This window comes from Cottoperca gobio, chromosome 14 (assembly GCF_900634415.1).
Source record: "Cottoperca gobio chromosome 14, fCotGob3.1, whole genome shotgun sequence".
Lineage (NCBI taxonomy): Eukaryota > Metazoa > Chordata > Actinopteri > Perciformes > Bovichtidae > Cottoperca > Cottoperca gobio.
Genome location: NC_041368.1, coordinates 19338096 through 19353492, shown reverse-complemented (window position 1 = coordinate 19353492; position 15397 = coordinate 19338096). Strand labels below are relative to the sequence as shown.

The 15397-nt window shown below is 40.0% G+C and overlaps 1 protein-coding gene across 8 annotated transcripts in view; it reads left to right on the top strand.

Annotated features, from left to right (window-relative positions):
• The first annotated feature begins 7308 nt into the window (after nt 1-7308).
• The window catches only part of tcf7 (transcription factor 7), a 63303-nt gene continuing 55214 nt past the window's right edge, over nt 7309-15397 (top strand). For 5 of the 8 annotated variants that reach the window (XM_029448025.1, XM_029448024.1, XM_029448023.1 and 2 more), the window contains exons 1-3: nt 7583-7765; nt 8117-8186; nt 9662-9768. In XM_029448025.1, coding sequence (XP_029303885.1) covers nt 7583-7765; nt 8117-8186; nt 9662-9768 — 360 coding nt within the window. Of the gene's footprint in view, nt 7766-8116; nt 8187-9661; nt 9769-15397 lie in introns of all 8 variants that reach the window. The other 3 variants (XM_029448026.1, XM_029448022.1, XM_029448021.1) reach the window with 3 other exon arrangements.

The window sequence follows — 15397 nt, the reverse complement described above, 5'->3', positions numbered from 1 at the left end:
TGAAATTCATGAAACAAACCACTTGATGTTGTGAGAGTAATGTGAGCGTTTTTCAAAAATATAAGCCGTATTTTCTGGAGGACGTTTTTCATTAGTGTGCTTTGAACTTTGTGGAGGTCGCGGGATCTAACAGCCCACTGAATTATCTGAGGCTAATTTAGTGCCACATGCGTTTTATGTTGGACATAAGATGCTCAATATTCTGTGCGTCTGTGCGTCTGCCATGAAAATCACTTGTCCTTGTAGTAAAACGAATACTGTGTCTTCTTCTACAGCTGTGAATACGAGTAACATTTACTCTGCTGTACTTATTTAAAAGCTATTACTAGTTACCTTTCAAATTAAGATTTTACATAGACAGCATATGATACATGAGTTTATAAAATATGATCCATTGTTACAGATTTAACTACCAAAAGTATGTGAAGTATGTAACCAACAACAACTTTAAAGTACCGCCTACATATGAATACGTCAATAATGTAATACTGCAACACTGACAGCACTCACATTATGAACACTTTACTGTTGATACATTTTATTTATATTCTATAAGAATCCAACACTTTGAAAAGACCCATTCTGCACAATAAGTACTTTTACTTTTGCTACTTTCAGTTCATTTAGCAGATAATACTTCTGTACTTCTAACTACGTAACATCCTGAATTCAGAATTAGTTTTGCAGTAACTCATACAGCTCGACTCAATCTTTAAGAATGTGTTTATGCTGTATGTCTACAGTTCTTTTCTTTTTTCCATTTACTTTTGTATTGTACATACAGTACTATGATGATGTAGGCGTGCCAGTATTGTAGCGTACAGATGATCAAAGATTGAACTCGTTGTTTAATTGTGAAGTGTTGAAGTTTGCTAACAAAGGCAGGAAAAAGAGTCCATGCATCAAACCTCACAAAGTCTGATTCCATGTGCAACTATGCCATGTACTACACCTCATAAACACTCTCTGCTACTACCACAACGACTCTTACTAATGCTACCTACTACTTATCAGCATTACAGTTTTCTAGCCCCATAAGCCTTCATAATTTCTTGATTTTACAAGCTATTGTCTATTCTCAGTTAAACATACGGTGGGAATTGATATTACCACACGGGAGAAATTGTGCAATGGAGAAAAAAAAAAAGTTTGTTTCCATTGAGCCAAACTGCAGCTTTGTGGTTCATCAGTGTATGAGCGTGTGTTGTGTGTCGCCTGATTCAAATCTAATGTATCAAGCTTTAAATAGCAGGCACGTTGCCTCAACTCAGGGAGATGACACTCTTTTCAGCATTTTTCTCAAAAGTGTGTGTTTGAGGCGTTCTGTGGTAAGAGGCTGCATGTGCACGTCCTTGTGTGTGTCTCTGTGTACGCATATGCATGCTTCTGTCTTCCTGTAAGTGTGTGTGTGTGTGTGTGTGTGTGAGCGTGTGTGTGTGTGTGTGTGTGTGTGTGTGTGTGTTTGTGTGTGTGTGTGTGTGTGTGTCAGGAGCGAGGAGTGAATGGCTTGGCTCCACATCAAAGGCCCCTGCGAGTCTCTGCATTAACGAGGTCCTTTGTTCCCTGCCTCCCAGATTACAGCACGTCTCTCCCTGTGCTGTGTGCTGTGTGCTGTGTGCTGTGAGTGTGTGTGTGTGTGTGTGTGTGTGTGTGTGTGTGTGTGTGTGTGTGTGTGTGTGTGTGTGTGTGGAGGGCACGGTAACCTGCAGACCAAAAGGCCAAGGCTTGATCCTCCTCCTCATCATCATCATTCTTATCTAATGTAGCCAAAAAGAAAGCCGGTCCAAAGAAAATAAAAATGTTCAGTCAACTTCATGAATTAGTTTAATTTCTGGTTTCTGCTTACACGTTTTTATTGTTGCTGTTTTATTATCATGTTATTATATACTACCCTGTATTATGTAATTCTCCCTTAATTTATGCATGCCAATTATTGTATCTTATTGTTTATCACAGACAATGCTTTAGTGTGCACAGTGGCTCTTAATTCATGCAAAGTGGAGTCAACTATTACTGCATGAAAAGGTATCTTCAAAGTCATAGATGTATGACATAAAAACAGCAAAAAGCAAACAGCGGTTACACATTTGGAAACAATTAATGATTAGCATCTGATGTATCTGTTCCTAATTTAGAACAAGCCATATGTTGAATCCTGAGTGAACCTGCAGTACAATCACAAGGCTCCTCAGTGTGAACTAAGTCTAATACGGTTTATTGTGTGAGTTCTTGGTGTTTACTTGATTTCAAGCAACCTCTCATGGAATGCATTTCTAAAAAAATAATCTTCCAACCTCTAGACCTGCCTTCAAACCCGATGCTTAAACCTGCACATCAGCTCACCTCCATCAGCTCAGCGACACACTGAGTCAAACCTCGCGGTGTGTTTGTGTTCGTGGTGACATGGCGTGACGCAGAAGCTCGTTTTGCAGCTATTTCCATTCACTATCAGCCCTGTTTTTCATAAGCCGGGGCATGATTTGTTAATGCACGTCTTTTAAAAAGTTCATGAACTGGAGCGAAGATGGAGCTGTTCTAACCACAGCGCGCTTGTTCTTTCCCCTGAGCACACAGGGACGAGGGGTTATGTGATCATGCTGAACTTACTTCTCTATTTGTCTTAAGTTGCTCAAGACAAAATAGACGTGATAGATGTGTTTTCAAAGCTCTTTTCCTCCACTGTTTATGTTTGTTGATTCCCCCCCCCCCCCCCCTCCGCAGATCTGTGATATCAGCTCATAAATGTTTGATAAGCAGCTAACGAAGAGGTAAAGGGACTGCACTCTGCTGGATCAAAAGAGACAGACACATTCAACTCAGCAAGCTCTCAGCTAACTAGAACTTGAACAAGCCTCATTATCTGGCACAACAAATTAAGCTTTTTTATTTGGGTTTATTTTGCTGAGCCTCTGCTTTGAGTCCTCACGCGGCTACATGAGAACAGTAAGCAGTGTTTTATTGTGGGCCAGCGTGTGGTTTCACAGGAGAAGGTGCCGTGTGAGTGCCTTGCTCAAGGACATCTTAGTGGGAACTGCTGGAAGAACGGACCACACTTTTTCCTCCTTCACTTTCAAATCAATCAACTCGAAGGTCTCTAAGTGACCTTACTTCTCGGTGGGTAAACTGTTACTCACATTTCAAATGTCATTCAGCCTCCTACAGACGTCAAGCCCACCTTCACAGGAGCTACGTGGCGTCCCCTCAATGTGCTACTTAAGTCAGCCTCTTTGTTTGCACAAATGTAGAGTGCTTTCTACACGTTGAAATACAGGAAGAAAGACTCGATGTCAGATAATAAATAAGAGGCGAAATATCTGGCGAAGAACTTGTGAGTCATTCGATCTTAATTATCTTAATATCTTAATTATTCTTTGAATGCTTTTTGTTGGTGGCAGATTCATAAATCATAATCTCACTAAAAACCACTTTGAATATTTGATGAGAAAGTTAGTTTACTGTTTCATTGCAGACACTTAGTCGCAAAATAAAACTGTAGAAAAGATTTGTTGAGGTTTCACATTGCTGGCTGGGTGCTGCCTTAAAGAACATGGTTTTGATTGTAGGAAAACTACCAATAAAAAGCACACAAGTGGTTCCAGTTAAGAGCAGTTCGCTTGGATGTGGTTTAACCCCAATGAAAGGACATGATTTAATTACTCTGCAGCTTTAATGCGCCTGATGTTTCTTTAGAAAGCACAGTGTATAATCTTTTTTTGAACCAACGTGTGATTCATCTTTGTAAAAAAAATGATAATAAAACATGCTGAAGAAAGAACGTTTCCCCAACCAATGATTAAGCAATGGAAAGGGACTCATTGTAATAATCACCTCATATCAAATGAGTCCTTAACACTCTGACGGTGGAGTTAATGTTTGGGTGTTAATAGTACGCCATCTTTAAGTTTAGACAAGATGTATATTTCCTGTCATGTAGTCTGTTGTCCTATCCTCTCTTGTAACAACTCAGATTTATCCTGCGGACCCTAAACACTGGTCTAATACCACAGAACATTAATTATGTTCTTAATTAATTGGTATTTGAAATAGTATGTTATGATACATATTTAGTTTAGAACATATCTAAATATCAAGAATTGCCCATGTTATATTATATATTCATATCTACCCCTTACAGCTTATCCTATACTATATATTACCCATAATGCAAATTACTCTGCACTTTACTGCTTTGGTTGGATCGTTAACTGCGTTTTGTCTCAATACTTTGTACTGCAATGAACATAAAGTTGAATCTACTTGCTCTCTGACGTAACGTATCTCTGTACATGTTAGCGTTACTTCCCATTCAGGTATGTTTTGCTCTGCTAAATTCCCATAAACTTCAGATTATTAAAAACAATACATTTTTTGCATCAAACACACTTCCTCTATCAGAACAACCACAGTCTAAGTCTTGCTCAGATACAGCACTCGTATCTGTGTCTCTGTGTAAAAAGCTCGCCTTCTGGGGTCACAGCAGCGACATCCTTTTGTTTTCTGTGTGGGCTGCTTATCTTTTCTATCTCCTCATGTTTCCCTATTTGGCCTTTTGTGCCATGTGTGATGTCACGACAGTCATTAGAGTTTGAGATCAAAGACGACGAGAAAGGAAAGGATGCTCTGGGTGTGTGTGTGTGAGTCGCAAAAAAAACTCTGGACTGATAAGGCAGGGTGTGAATTTAAAATATGACTCTGATCTGACAAGAATAATCAAACTGCTCATAGCAAAACAGAGAAGGAGAGAGGAAGGTAGAGAGAGAGAGGGGGGAGACAGAGAGAGGGGAGAGAGGGGAGACAGAGAGCTATAAAGAGAGAGAGAAAGTGTTTGTAGGTCAGAGCGCCTCAAAGTACTTCAAGAGACACAGCATGTGTGCAGAGAGTGTGTTCATTTCTGGATTTGTGTTATGTGTATCTGTCTCTGAGAGAGACAGACAGGCTGACTATAGCCTATAGCCTTAGGTGAACCTGTGAACCCATGTGATGAATGTACGTAACTCAGCACAGATATCCATGGGAAACTGTGTTAAGATCAGAGCGCGGCGAGCTCACGAGGCGGCGTGGCCCGCGCAGGAGAGGTGCTGTCTCTCTGGAAAAACAGCTGTCTATATTTAATCAAGGCGAATAAACAAGGAGTTTAAACAACTCATTTATAATTTAGATTTGCATACATTAAAACTGCTCATTTTAATCTTTTTATTAATATGCATCAAAGATATTGTATAAATATGCAGTTTTATGCAAATACACATTTTCTGTTTGTATTTAATTCTGTTTCCCAGCTGTGGATCATCATTTTCATTCAAGGCAACCGACTCAGATTAAGTCAAGTATTAAGTCACAGCATGGGAGTGTATAAATATTTCTCAATTAAAAACTCTGAAGACCAGCTATGCTACTGTATCAGCATTAAAAATGCATTGGCAGTGGGAGGAAAATAGGGGAAGACAAGTTACGAGTTTGATAAGACATCAGAACTTCAAGTCTACATCTTTGAACTATTTTTTCTTCTTCTTTCCCCTCCTCAAATTAAGTAGTTGCAACAGCTAACACTTTTTGCTGTTTTTGGAGACTGTTACTAAATCTGGGGGATGTAAGGACCAGTCAAAAACATGCAGTGCATCTGTTATTGATGAGCATGCCGTGCCTTCTGATGTTTTCACAGAATGTCCTACATTTTGCAGTTTCTTGCCTGAGCTGCCAATTTTCTGCCGATGCAAATGAGGAGCTTTTGTTCCAAAATGTGAAAAAAAAAATGAACAGTGTGACAACAGCCATTATAAAAGGACAACTGGGATAGGAGAACAACTCACAATGCATAATTACCAAAGTTATTAACTCACTTGATGATGTTAAACCCCCTAAAAAACAACAATATTTGACACCACTATAGTTATTTTCTTAATAGAGCTATACGGTAGTTAGGAATCACTTAAAGTATGTTTGGTGATAAGAAAAAGTCAACTTTTAAATCCAGTGCTCATGACAAGACACACGTTTAATGTGAACCAATCACAAGGAAGAGAGGGCGGGGTTTCGCGCACAAGAGGCAGCTGATAGGATAGATAGATACTTTATTTATCCAGAGGGAAATTCAGGATCCACTGTCTCCAATTAATCAGGCATCTTTAAATTATACTGCAGGTTTGTTATACGTTGGATTAAAATGAATCATGTAACCAGAACTAAAGTTTAGATAGTCTATAAGTAAAAACTCTCTAAAGAGCAACATGGACTGTAATGAACTGGCTCCACATTAGAGGAGAAAGATCTTCTTTCCCACATTTGAATGTAAAAATGAGGTTGAGCTCCTCAAAGTCTATAATTGTCATTTGGAGATAATTTGATTTTAAACCTGTTGGTGGCGGGGGGAAAAGTACAGATTCTGAGCAAACTTTGCTTTAGGATTATGGCTAAGCTCCAAAGTAATGAGGTAGTGATTATCATTTCAATATTGTAAATAAGAAATTAAATATGATTAAAGCAGAATGAAAAAATAACTCTATCTGCAGCTACTTTGAGAAATAATCAGCGGTGGAGGTTTATTAAGTAAAAGTAGCAATAACACACTGTAAAAAATATTTTGTTTAAAAGTCCTTCATTTAAAATGTTGCTTAAGTAAAATTAGTATACTTCTGAAAGTATCAAAAGCATTTCATGCAGAAAGATGCAATGCAAAATGATTCAATGCAGAAAGACTATTATATATTATACTTCTAGATTATTACAAAAATGTACGTAGCATTTTAATGTTGAAGTTGGGCGAGGGGGCGCTAGGTTTACCTATTTAATTAAAGGTAATTAAATTAAAGTATTTCATAAGCTTTTATAATGCAAAATGCAGGTAAACACTTAATTTGTTTGATAAATGTATTTGAAAAAGTTGAATGATTAAGAAATACTCCAGTAAAGTACTTAAAATGTGTACTTAAGTGCTTGTAATTGAGTAAATACTAAATAAGAAAAAAAGATTCTGTTTCCTGAAACCAGAACACATAGTTGTAATCAGCAGTCCTGACCACAATATTGAACAACACTATCAGAAGTAATGTTTTACCTGCAGCCACTTTTATCTGCACTGCTGCCCTCAGACATTATTTGACTTTAGTGAAGTTTTGGTGCCAAACGCAAGCAGCAGTCTGCAGCCAGGGGATCGTGGATGGCGTGAACACACCCCTGGAAGTCATGAATAATGCCTGTTCAGCTGAGCTCAGGGAGGTGATGTCTCTTTAAGAGGCTCAGCCCTCTGCAGAAACAATCGTCCAACCCCCCAACAAGTCATCGGACCTGTCAATCATCCGGTCGGCGCCCTTTGATGTCGGGACTCCTCGCCTTGTCTTGGGCTCAAATGAGCTGTTTGCTGTTGTAGGGAAACATTAGTCCTCTACCAACCAGCCAGCCGGGGGAAGACACATCTCAACTTTTTTCCTGTATGTGGTCGGGGTTTCTACACTTTGGAGGCGCCCCAGACAGAGGAGAAAAAGTCCATTAATTATTTTTCCTTTATTTATACTTTTCTTTTAGTTGTTAGTCTTTTTTTTTAAATAAGTTATAAGATATCGCAAAGGAGGTGGGAGAAGTAGACATGCCTCAGCTCAGCAGCGGCGGCGGGGACGACATGGGAGCGAATGATGAGATGATAGCGTTCAAAGACGAAGGAGAGCAAGAGGAGAAAATCCAAGAAAACGCGTTCACGGAGAGAGACCTGGCCGACCTCAAGTCCTCTCTGGTGAACGAGTCGGAAATAAATCAAAGTCCGAACCCAGCGGTAGGTAGCACAGAGTGTGTGTGTGTGTGTGTGTGTGTGTGTGTGTGTGTGTGAGAGTGGATACAACACGAGAAGAGTGTGTGAGAAAGCTTGTTTTATTTTTACGCGCTGCTGACAAGCGTTGAATGAAAAGTGCCTTCAGGGTTACAGTAGTAAAATTCACAGGCGACCAGGGGTTTACTACAAGGGACAGGGGGTATCAAAGCAGAGCAAAAACACACCATAAAGTATGATACAGTTGCTTTAAAGTAACTCTTTGACACTTGTGTGGTTATATTTCCTCGCCCTTTTTCCTTTTCCTTTTTTTTTTGGAGTATTTGACCCCCGTGTTTGTTGTCGGTCCCCTTCCAGGCGGTAAGACGGGGACAGCAGGGCGAGCACAGGGGCTTCCCAGAAAAACACCGGGAGCATCTCGACGGAGGTAAGAAGGAAAACACATTTACACACTCGCTCTCGTGCGGTTTGAGTAGCCACTATTATCTCAGAAAACAGCTGAGAAGCGATAAAGACCACCCCCCCACACCCCATACTGTGTCAAACTAAGGAGTATTTTGGTCACGAGGACACGTGTTGCAGCATTAAAACCAACTTCAAAGAGTTGTTTTCAGGTGTACACTGCAAAAGATGTCCGTAAGGTCTGCAGCTCTCAAATATTATCACTTTGTTAAGGGGATTTCCTTTGTTTATGTTTCAGCACGTCATTCAAGTAGAGATTAAATCCTTTAAATGTCAATTTTAACATGTTAATCAGTGAAACATGGACTCTGGAAGTCTTAAATACTGTCATTAGGATGAAATCATGTCACTCTTTGCTCAGCTTGTATCAAACATGTTCATACTGAAAGTGTGACCTGCCCTGCCTTCATATATCTAAGTACATTTTTAGATTTACAGCCTTGATTTTTTTTTGGGGTGTTTAGCTTTTGCCAGACTTTGCAAAAAGGGGGGGTCAACCAGGGTCCTTGAGAGGTTTTTCTTTTTTTTTTTTCTTAAGGGTTGCCACCCAAAAAGAACAGAGCAATTTTACTTCCCCTCCCAAGGATAAGGCACATTTAGACAAATGTATACATGGCAGTTTTAATTATAGGCGTCACTGTAGGCTATACTCAAGTTGTGTAACTCATTCCAATCATTTCTAAAAAGGAAAAATGTTCTCGAACAAAAGTGAAAACCACAGACAAGAATTTGCCGCTCTGAATGATTCTGCTTGCGTGATTTGGATTATTTAGTTTTCTGTCACCCTGGTTACGGCCAAGTTAAAAGTTTAGGTACCTTCGATGGCGAGGGATTAGGCCGTGAAGACAAGTTTAGTGTGTGTGTCTGTTTCATACAGATCAGGTGTAACCTAGTTTATAGCTGACCCACAGAGAGGCCTCTGATGCTTAATATGGTTGGTGGTGAGAGATAAATTAACACATAGGCTACAGGAGTTCACGCCTCTCAGGCTAGGTGACGCTTGTAACGCTTTTGTCTCAAGTATTGTAGTGTGCGTGCCCACACGAGGATATAACATGTAGTAACTACAACACTTGTAAATAGTCGCCCTACTTTGTATGCACGTTTATTTTGGATGTTTTGTTGTGAGGCACACTGCTAAATCTTTAAGCATTGAGGGAGTAAGTATCAGATTATTATTTTGTTTTTATACTCCCTATAGGATCCGCTCATTATTTAATATAGGCATTTTAAAAACTTTTTTATGAACTTAAATCAAATGTAATATGACGCCATATTGATACCCGTCCTCTCAGACGCCAAACCAAATGACCTTTCTCAGGAAACGAAGAAAAAAAACTTCTACAAAGTTGCACTATAAATGTTTTTTTATTAAAACATTCTTTAAGTTATTGAGTTTCTAACTCTTGTTTGCTTGTTCTTCATGTCCGACCCGTTAAGTGTCGAAGCACCAAGATGGAGGCATGTACAAGACGTCGGGGTATCCGGGGTACCCGTTCCTGATGCTGCCTGACCCCTACCTCCCCAACAGCTCCGTCTCTCCATCTGTAAGTCCACTTCTGTTTTATTCTCCTGCTGGTTGTTTGTTTTCTCCTAATGGTTTCTTGTGTCGGTCTGCTAAGGGGCAGTCTTGAGCTCCTTTATGTTTACGTTCTGCTTTGGTCTCCAGTGCAAGTTTGTGCACTTCTGCTGCTATTTGAAATCTTTGGCATCAAGTCCAAACACTTAACAGGTTTTGTGCTTCAGGAGGAAATCTTTTTATTGAGGTTTTGCAGGAAATAGCAGTGCTGTCTGTGTTGATGCTCTTTCAATAGTAACTCCCCAATGCTGAAGAAAGATGGAAACATTCACTCAGAGATGGAAATGTTTCAAGTCAAGCCAAAGTTTGGCTGAAGCAAATAGAATAGTAGCCAGAATGTGATAGTACCAAACGGAGACGGCGTGGACATGATGGACAATAAAGTTCTGTTCTTTTGGGATGAAGGCATAAATATTTCTTCTGGCCTAATTTGGATTTAATTTGTTTTGCATCTGGTCTCGCAAATTTGTAAACTTTTACTTACATTAGCCTACAAATCAGTGCATTCCCTGTTAGATCAGCATACTGTGGCCTCAAATTTAATATTTCAGACATCTTCTCAAAAAGAAATATTCTTTTTTTTATCATACAGATTTTTGAATGGCTCCTTCGTGGATAAATCAAATTTGTTGAGGGGTTTGAGTCATTTTTTAAATTATTGATAGGCCAATAGTTATGCTTTTTTTAGATATAGTTATGTGATTGAGATCTATAATGACTGCGTGATGTACGCACCTGTCAGTTCAGCCAAAGAAACACTTCCTTCATGCGTTCAAATAGCAAGAAACATTTGACTTATTTCAGTACTTCAACGTGTCTGTAGTTTAATGCAGCGTGGGCCGATTTTATGTTTAAAAGAGGCACCCTCAGTGTTAGATCACCGTCGCAGCACTGCAAACTTTACATGTGCTCTGATTTGACTTTGAACTGAGCTGTTTCCCGTCCTTATGAAACAAAGCACTACTTAAAACGTGCTTTCCCTCATGAGCGCCGCAGCCTCGTGAGGAAAAGCAGAAAAGAGGTTGTTTTTGTTTACGCCTTTTGCTGAAGTTGGAACCTGATTGATGTCGTCACCGTGAAGCGTTTCACATGGCGTTTCCCATCTGTTTGTACTATGCGTGAATGGCAAGAGGTTTATTGCTGCCTTAATAGGTGTTCTGAGTGTTAAACCGCTAAAACAAACATCAGAAAGACTCGTGGAAGGATTTCAAGTATGCAGTATCACTCATCCAGCCAGACAGCCCTAGAAAATTATTCATAAAATCCCTTCAAGTCATCCATAAGAACCAATATCCATTGATAGGCTGACTAATTGCACCAAACATGAGCGGTTGTGCCTAATTCATTTTTCACGTGCTGTGTAATCCTGTTGCCTGAATTAACCCCCTGCATTTGCAGACAAGACGTTGCTAAACAGCAGACATGCATGTTTATGAGATCAGACGTACTGTGGGCTAATCTAACATGAGGCGCAGTGAATTAGGAATCTGCTGTATCACAAAATATACTTTATGGCTGGAAAGTGTTTGACCGCACGCTTGTCTTAATGTGTGAGTCAAGACCCGGCGCTTGATCATGGGAGATTTTAAACGGGTCGCTGAAGGGTACAAAAAAAAAAGATGACCGCTACATTCGATCTCCTTTTGACACAAGTCAAATAATAAGCTTTAATTTCAATGTAATGGCTTCTGTGAAAGTTATTTCTTTGCTCCACCAGTTTAAAGTTTGATACAATGCTTCAGAAGACATGTAGGGAACCTTGTTTATGCCCTTTCTTTGTATGTATTTGTTCACCCTCTTGACTTTAAACTACCAGATTTGATCTTCGCCTGGAAAAAAAAGCTTAGGTAACCACCATTTTACAGTCTTTCTACAGTGTTTATGTTTTTTCTTGGAAAGAAAATCCTAGACATTAGTAGCTCCACTATTCTCAATAGAGAAGCACATTAACATACAACAGCATCTCCCAGGAAATCACATTCAGTTATTCATAACCCTACACTGTGATTGAGAATATAATTGGAATGAAGTACGAGAGAGTGCGTACTCGTATTTCCTTAAACATCTTTATACTCGTCGTTGCATAACACGGCACATCCGGCATCGTGTTTGACAAACAGTGAGCAAGTGTGATAGTATGTGTCGCTCATCAGTGTGTCACCACTTCTTTCACATTTGTCTCGCAAACATTCTCTTCTCCTCTCTTTCTCCAACCCTGGAGTGCCAACCGCAGAGCCTCTCAGAGATTGTTTTTGTTGAGGGGGGGTGGGGAGGGGGGGGGGTGGGGGTTGGTGGTGGCAAGATAAAGAGCACTTTCTTTCCCCGTGTGTCTTCGAGACTCCACACAATGCTCACTTGTTGCTGCTTCCCTTGTAATTAGCCCGCTGGTTGCGAGGCGGTAGCGGCGTATCGGGCCCCGTCTACCTGCCACTTGAAAGAGCTGAGCATAGTGGTTTAGAGGGGTGGGGGTGGAGAGGGGGGGGTGATTATGGATGGAAGAGATGGATCGGAAAACTATACGTCTGGGAGACCTACAGAGAGAAAAGGGGGCTGGTTGGTGTTCTCCTAGTGTTGTGGTGTTAATGAGGGACAAGGCAACGCATGTTACGTCCTCTGCGTGTGTCCACGTCTGACTGCCGTCCTTCTGTCTTTGCATTCTGACTTTCTTTACCGCTAGTTTTGCATATTGTTGGCAATTCAAAGAAGTGGAGTGGCGTGTCGATTATGTTATTATGTCAGATAATAGTGATGATTCCCCAGAGCCCAAAGTGACAGAGATAGTCAATGTAATAATCATAAAATACTCGCCTTCAAGGAGATAAAAGCAGGTGTTAATCCACCGACAAGTTGTTACAGCAGTAACAGCTTTATCGTACCTTCTTCTCCAACTTACCAGTTCAGTTATAAGAACTCGTGTTTCTGCACATCTTATGTCCTGACGGTTGATAAAACATAAATATGATTTTGTTTGCAGATTAAATAATGAATCTGTAAATCTATTAGATTGACTATATTGTTGTCCTCAGTGGAAATGTCTCATTGACTTCTCTCAGGTACAGGAGAGGTACAACAATAAGCATAACACAACATACCATAATCTAAAGATTAGTTGATAATTAAAATAGCTTCATCCCTAATTCTGTTAGTATCAGCTCTTTTGGAAACAAGCTGTGAATTAGTTTTGCAACCTGTTTATTGAGAGGCAGTAACGTAATCTTCTATAAATCAGTGGGAGGCTGAATGTTGTCAGCAACTGAACAAACAACAACAATTTCTCAAAAGCTTTTGTGTCTTTCCGTAAACTGCTTTAAACTGTTGAACTCGATGAGCATCGGCCCAACGACAGAAAGTCACATATTCATTGTAATATTTGTCTGTCTGTCTCTTCCCCCTCCCCTGGGTACGTCGTGTGGGTTATCTCTGTTTGTACAAGACTAATCTAATAATTCCATGTGTCGTTAAGATTATTTCATATTTGGTTATTCACGCCTTTTGAACACATATACAGTACATCCCAAAATAAAGGTTTGAATGAGAACATCAAATGTTTGTCTCGACCGTCGGAGGTCACGTTGCATTGCACAGAAATAAATCCCAGGGCTGTTTTTGTTTTCCGAAAAGATTAACATATTATTATTTTCTATGTTCACTCGAACCAGATTGTCACTTCTTATTATTCTGGTTTTAATGTTAACATCTCATGAAAAAGAAAAAAAAAGCTTCTAATCTCTGCTGCTGCAAAGTGTATTCCCTCCTTATCCCATTCAGCGATAAATAATACGCCCATTACAGCATTTCATGGGACATTTCACTGTTACATTAATGTAGATATCAGCTGTTCCTTCAGAGGAAGTGGCCAAAGAATGAGATTTGTGGGATTCAGAGATATGACTAAACTCCCTCGGCTTGTTGTCTTTGGATAAAGCTTTATCTGCAGCATGTAAGGCAGTGTGTGTGTGTGTGTGTGTGTGTGTGTGTGTGTGTGTGTGTGTTTGCTGTTTAAATTCATTACACTAAGTCATTTGAATGTATCTAAGGTTTTGGCATGTTTTGCGGTTGTATTATGCTGTAGGCTTATGTTTTGTTGTTTGCTAATGTGTGGTGTGTTTGTGTGTGTTTTTGTAGTGTTTGTGGATGCAGTGTATAAATTGAACGCTCGCTGGCTGTGTGCATTGTGCTCTGGATTACCAGCACACAGTGTTTTTGAGGGTATCATGAGTCTCCTGTCGTCTCGGAGGGGAGATCGTCACTAAACACAGAATATCTTTCTCCTGCATCCACCCGTCGTTCTCCCAACTTCCTTTTTGCTATTTGCATTTACACCTTTCTATTTGTTTTCTTGCCTGTGATGCCGACATCATCTTAGCTAGTTTCTAAGCATCTGTTTGCTCCAATTCAACTCTCTGTCTTTTCTTGGTCTGTGAAATAACTTCATGCTACTTGTGAGCTATAAAATAAGCAGAAGATGGAGAAGCGATTTGTAATTTTGAGTTACAGTGGCATGAGGACCTGGATAATAAAGTTATCAATGTTTGTAGCTGCTGTTGTTCAATGCTTGATTACGGATTGTGCAGCTGGACACAGAATGAGTAAAAGCTGGGAAAGGACAAGAGAATGTAACTCTGCATCACGCAGGAGTTCGGTTATGTGTTGTGGTCTGTCTGTACATATCTTACTTTTAGTCTTAATTTCTGCTCTTACACAGTTGAGTAAATGTTTTTCCCCTAAAACGTCTGACATTAGTAGGCGGTGTTGGTTATTAATGGAGTTGGAGGAGGCCCACATGTTTGTTTGTTTGTTTGTAGACCAAACTTGATGAAAGAGCACCTTATTTGTGGGCTCCTATCTCCCTAAATGTCTTTATCTATTCAGCTTCTCCTGCTGTTTTCAAACTGATTGTTCTACAGAGAAGTGCATAAAATGTCCATATCCTGGCATAGACTGCTATTAATCAAACAATGGCTGCTGGCTTCCATAACTCAAGCTGCACTTCCTGCAGCAGCTTCACAATAAAAGCATATCGATGTTATGCTTATGGAGGCTTGTTAAATGTGAAGCACCACATTCATATGACTGTTGCTTCAGTAGACTTCAGCTCCTGTAGCACAACAAAAGCAAAGCAAAGCGGCAAGGTGTGTTGGATGTAAGTAAGAGCAGAAATAAAGTAGTGGAAGAAGTCACGCTGCCTGAGTGTTGATGAAGGTGCTTGGTTGGTTGATTAGAGTAGTGATGAAGCTCTCACATGACTAATAACAGTTGGTTGTTAGGACACTTTCTTATTGGACTGAGAGACGGTCAGCTGTTCACAGGTCATTGTTCCCAAAATTGATAAAGCAAGTGAACCTTGCATCTGATATTCGGTTGTATGGTTCTCTCTTCACTGTCGGAGAAGCTGTGAAACTCCCTGTGATGTGGAAACTGTGGTCACACAAAGACGTCAACAAGCTCTGAAGACAACACGCCGCTCTCAAACACTTTCCCGCTCGCTGTACCTGGACACTGACTGTAATTGGTTTACTGTACTAACCAGTTACTTTGGGAAAACAGCATAACGTTTGTTTTGAATGTAAACTTAGTCACTGGAATTTACAAGATGG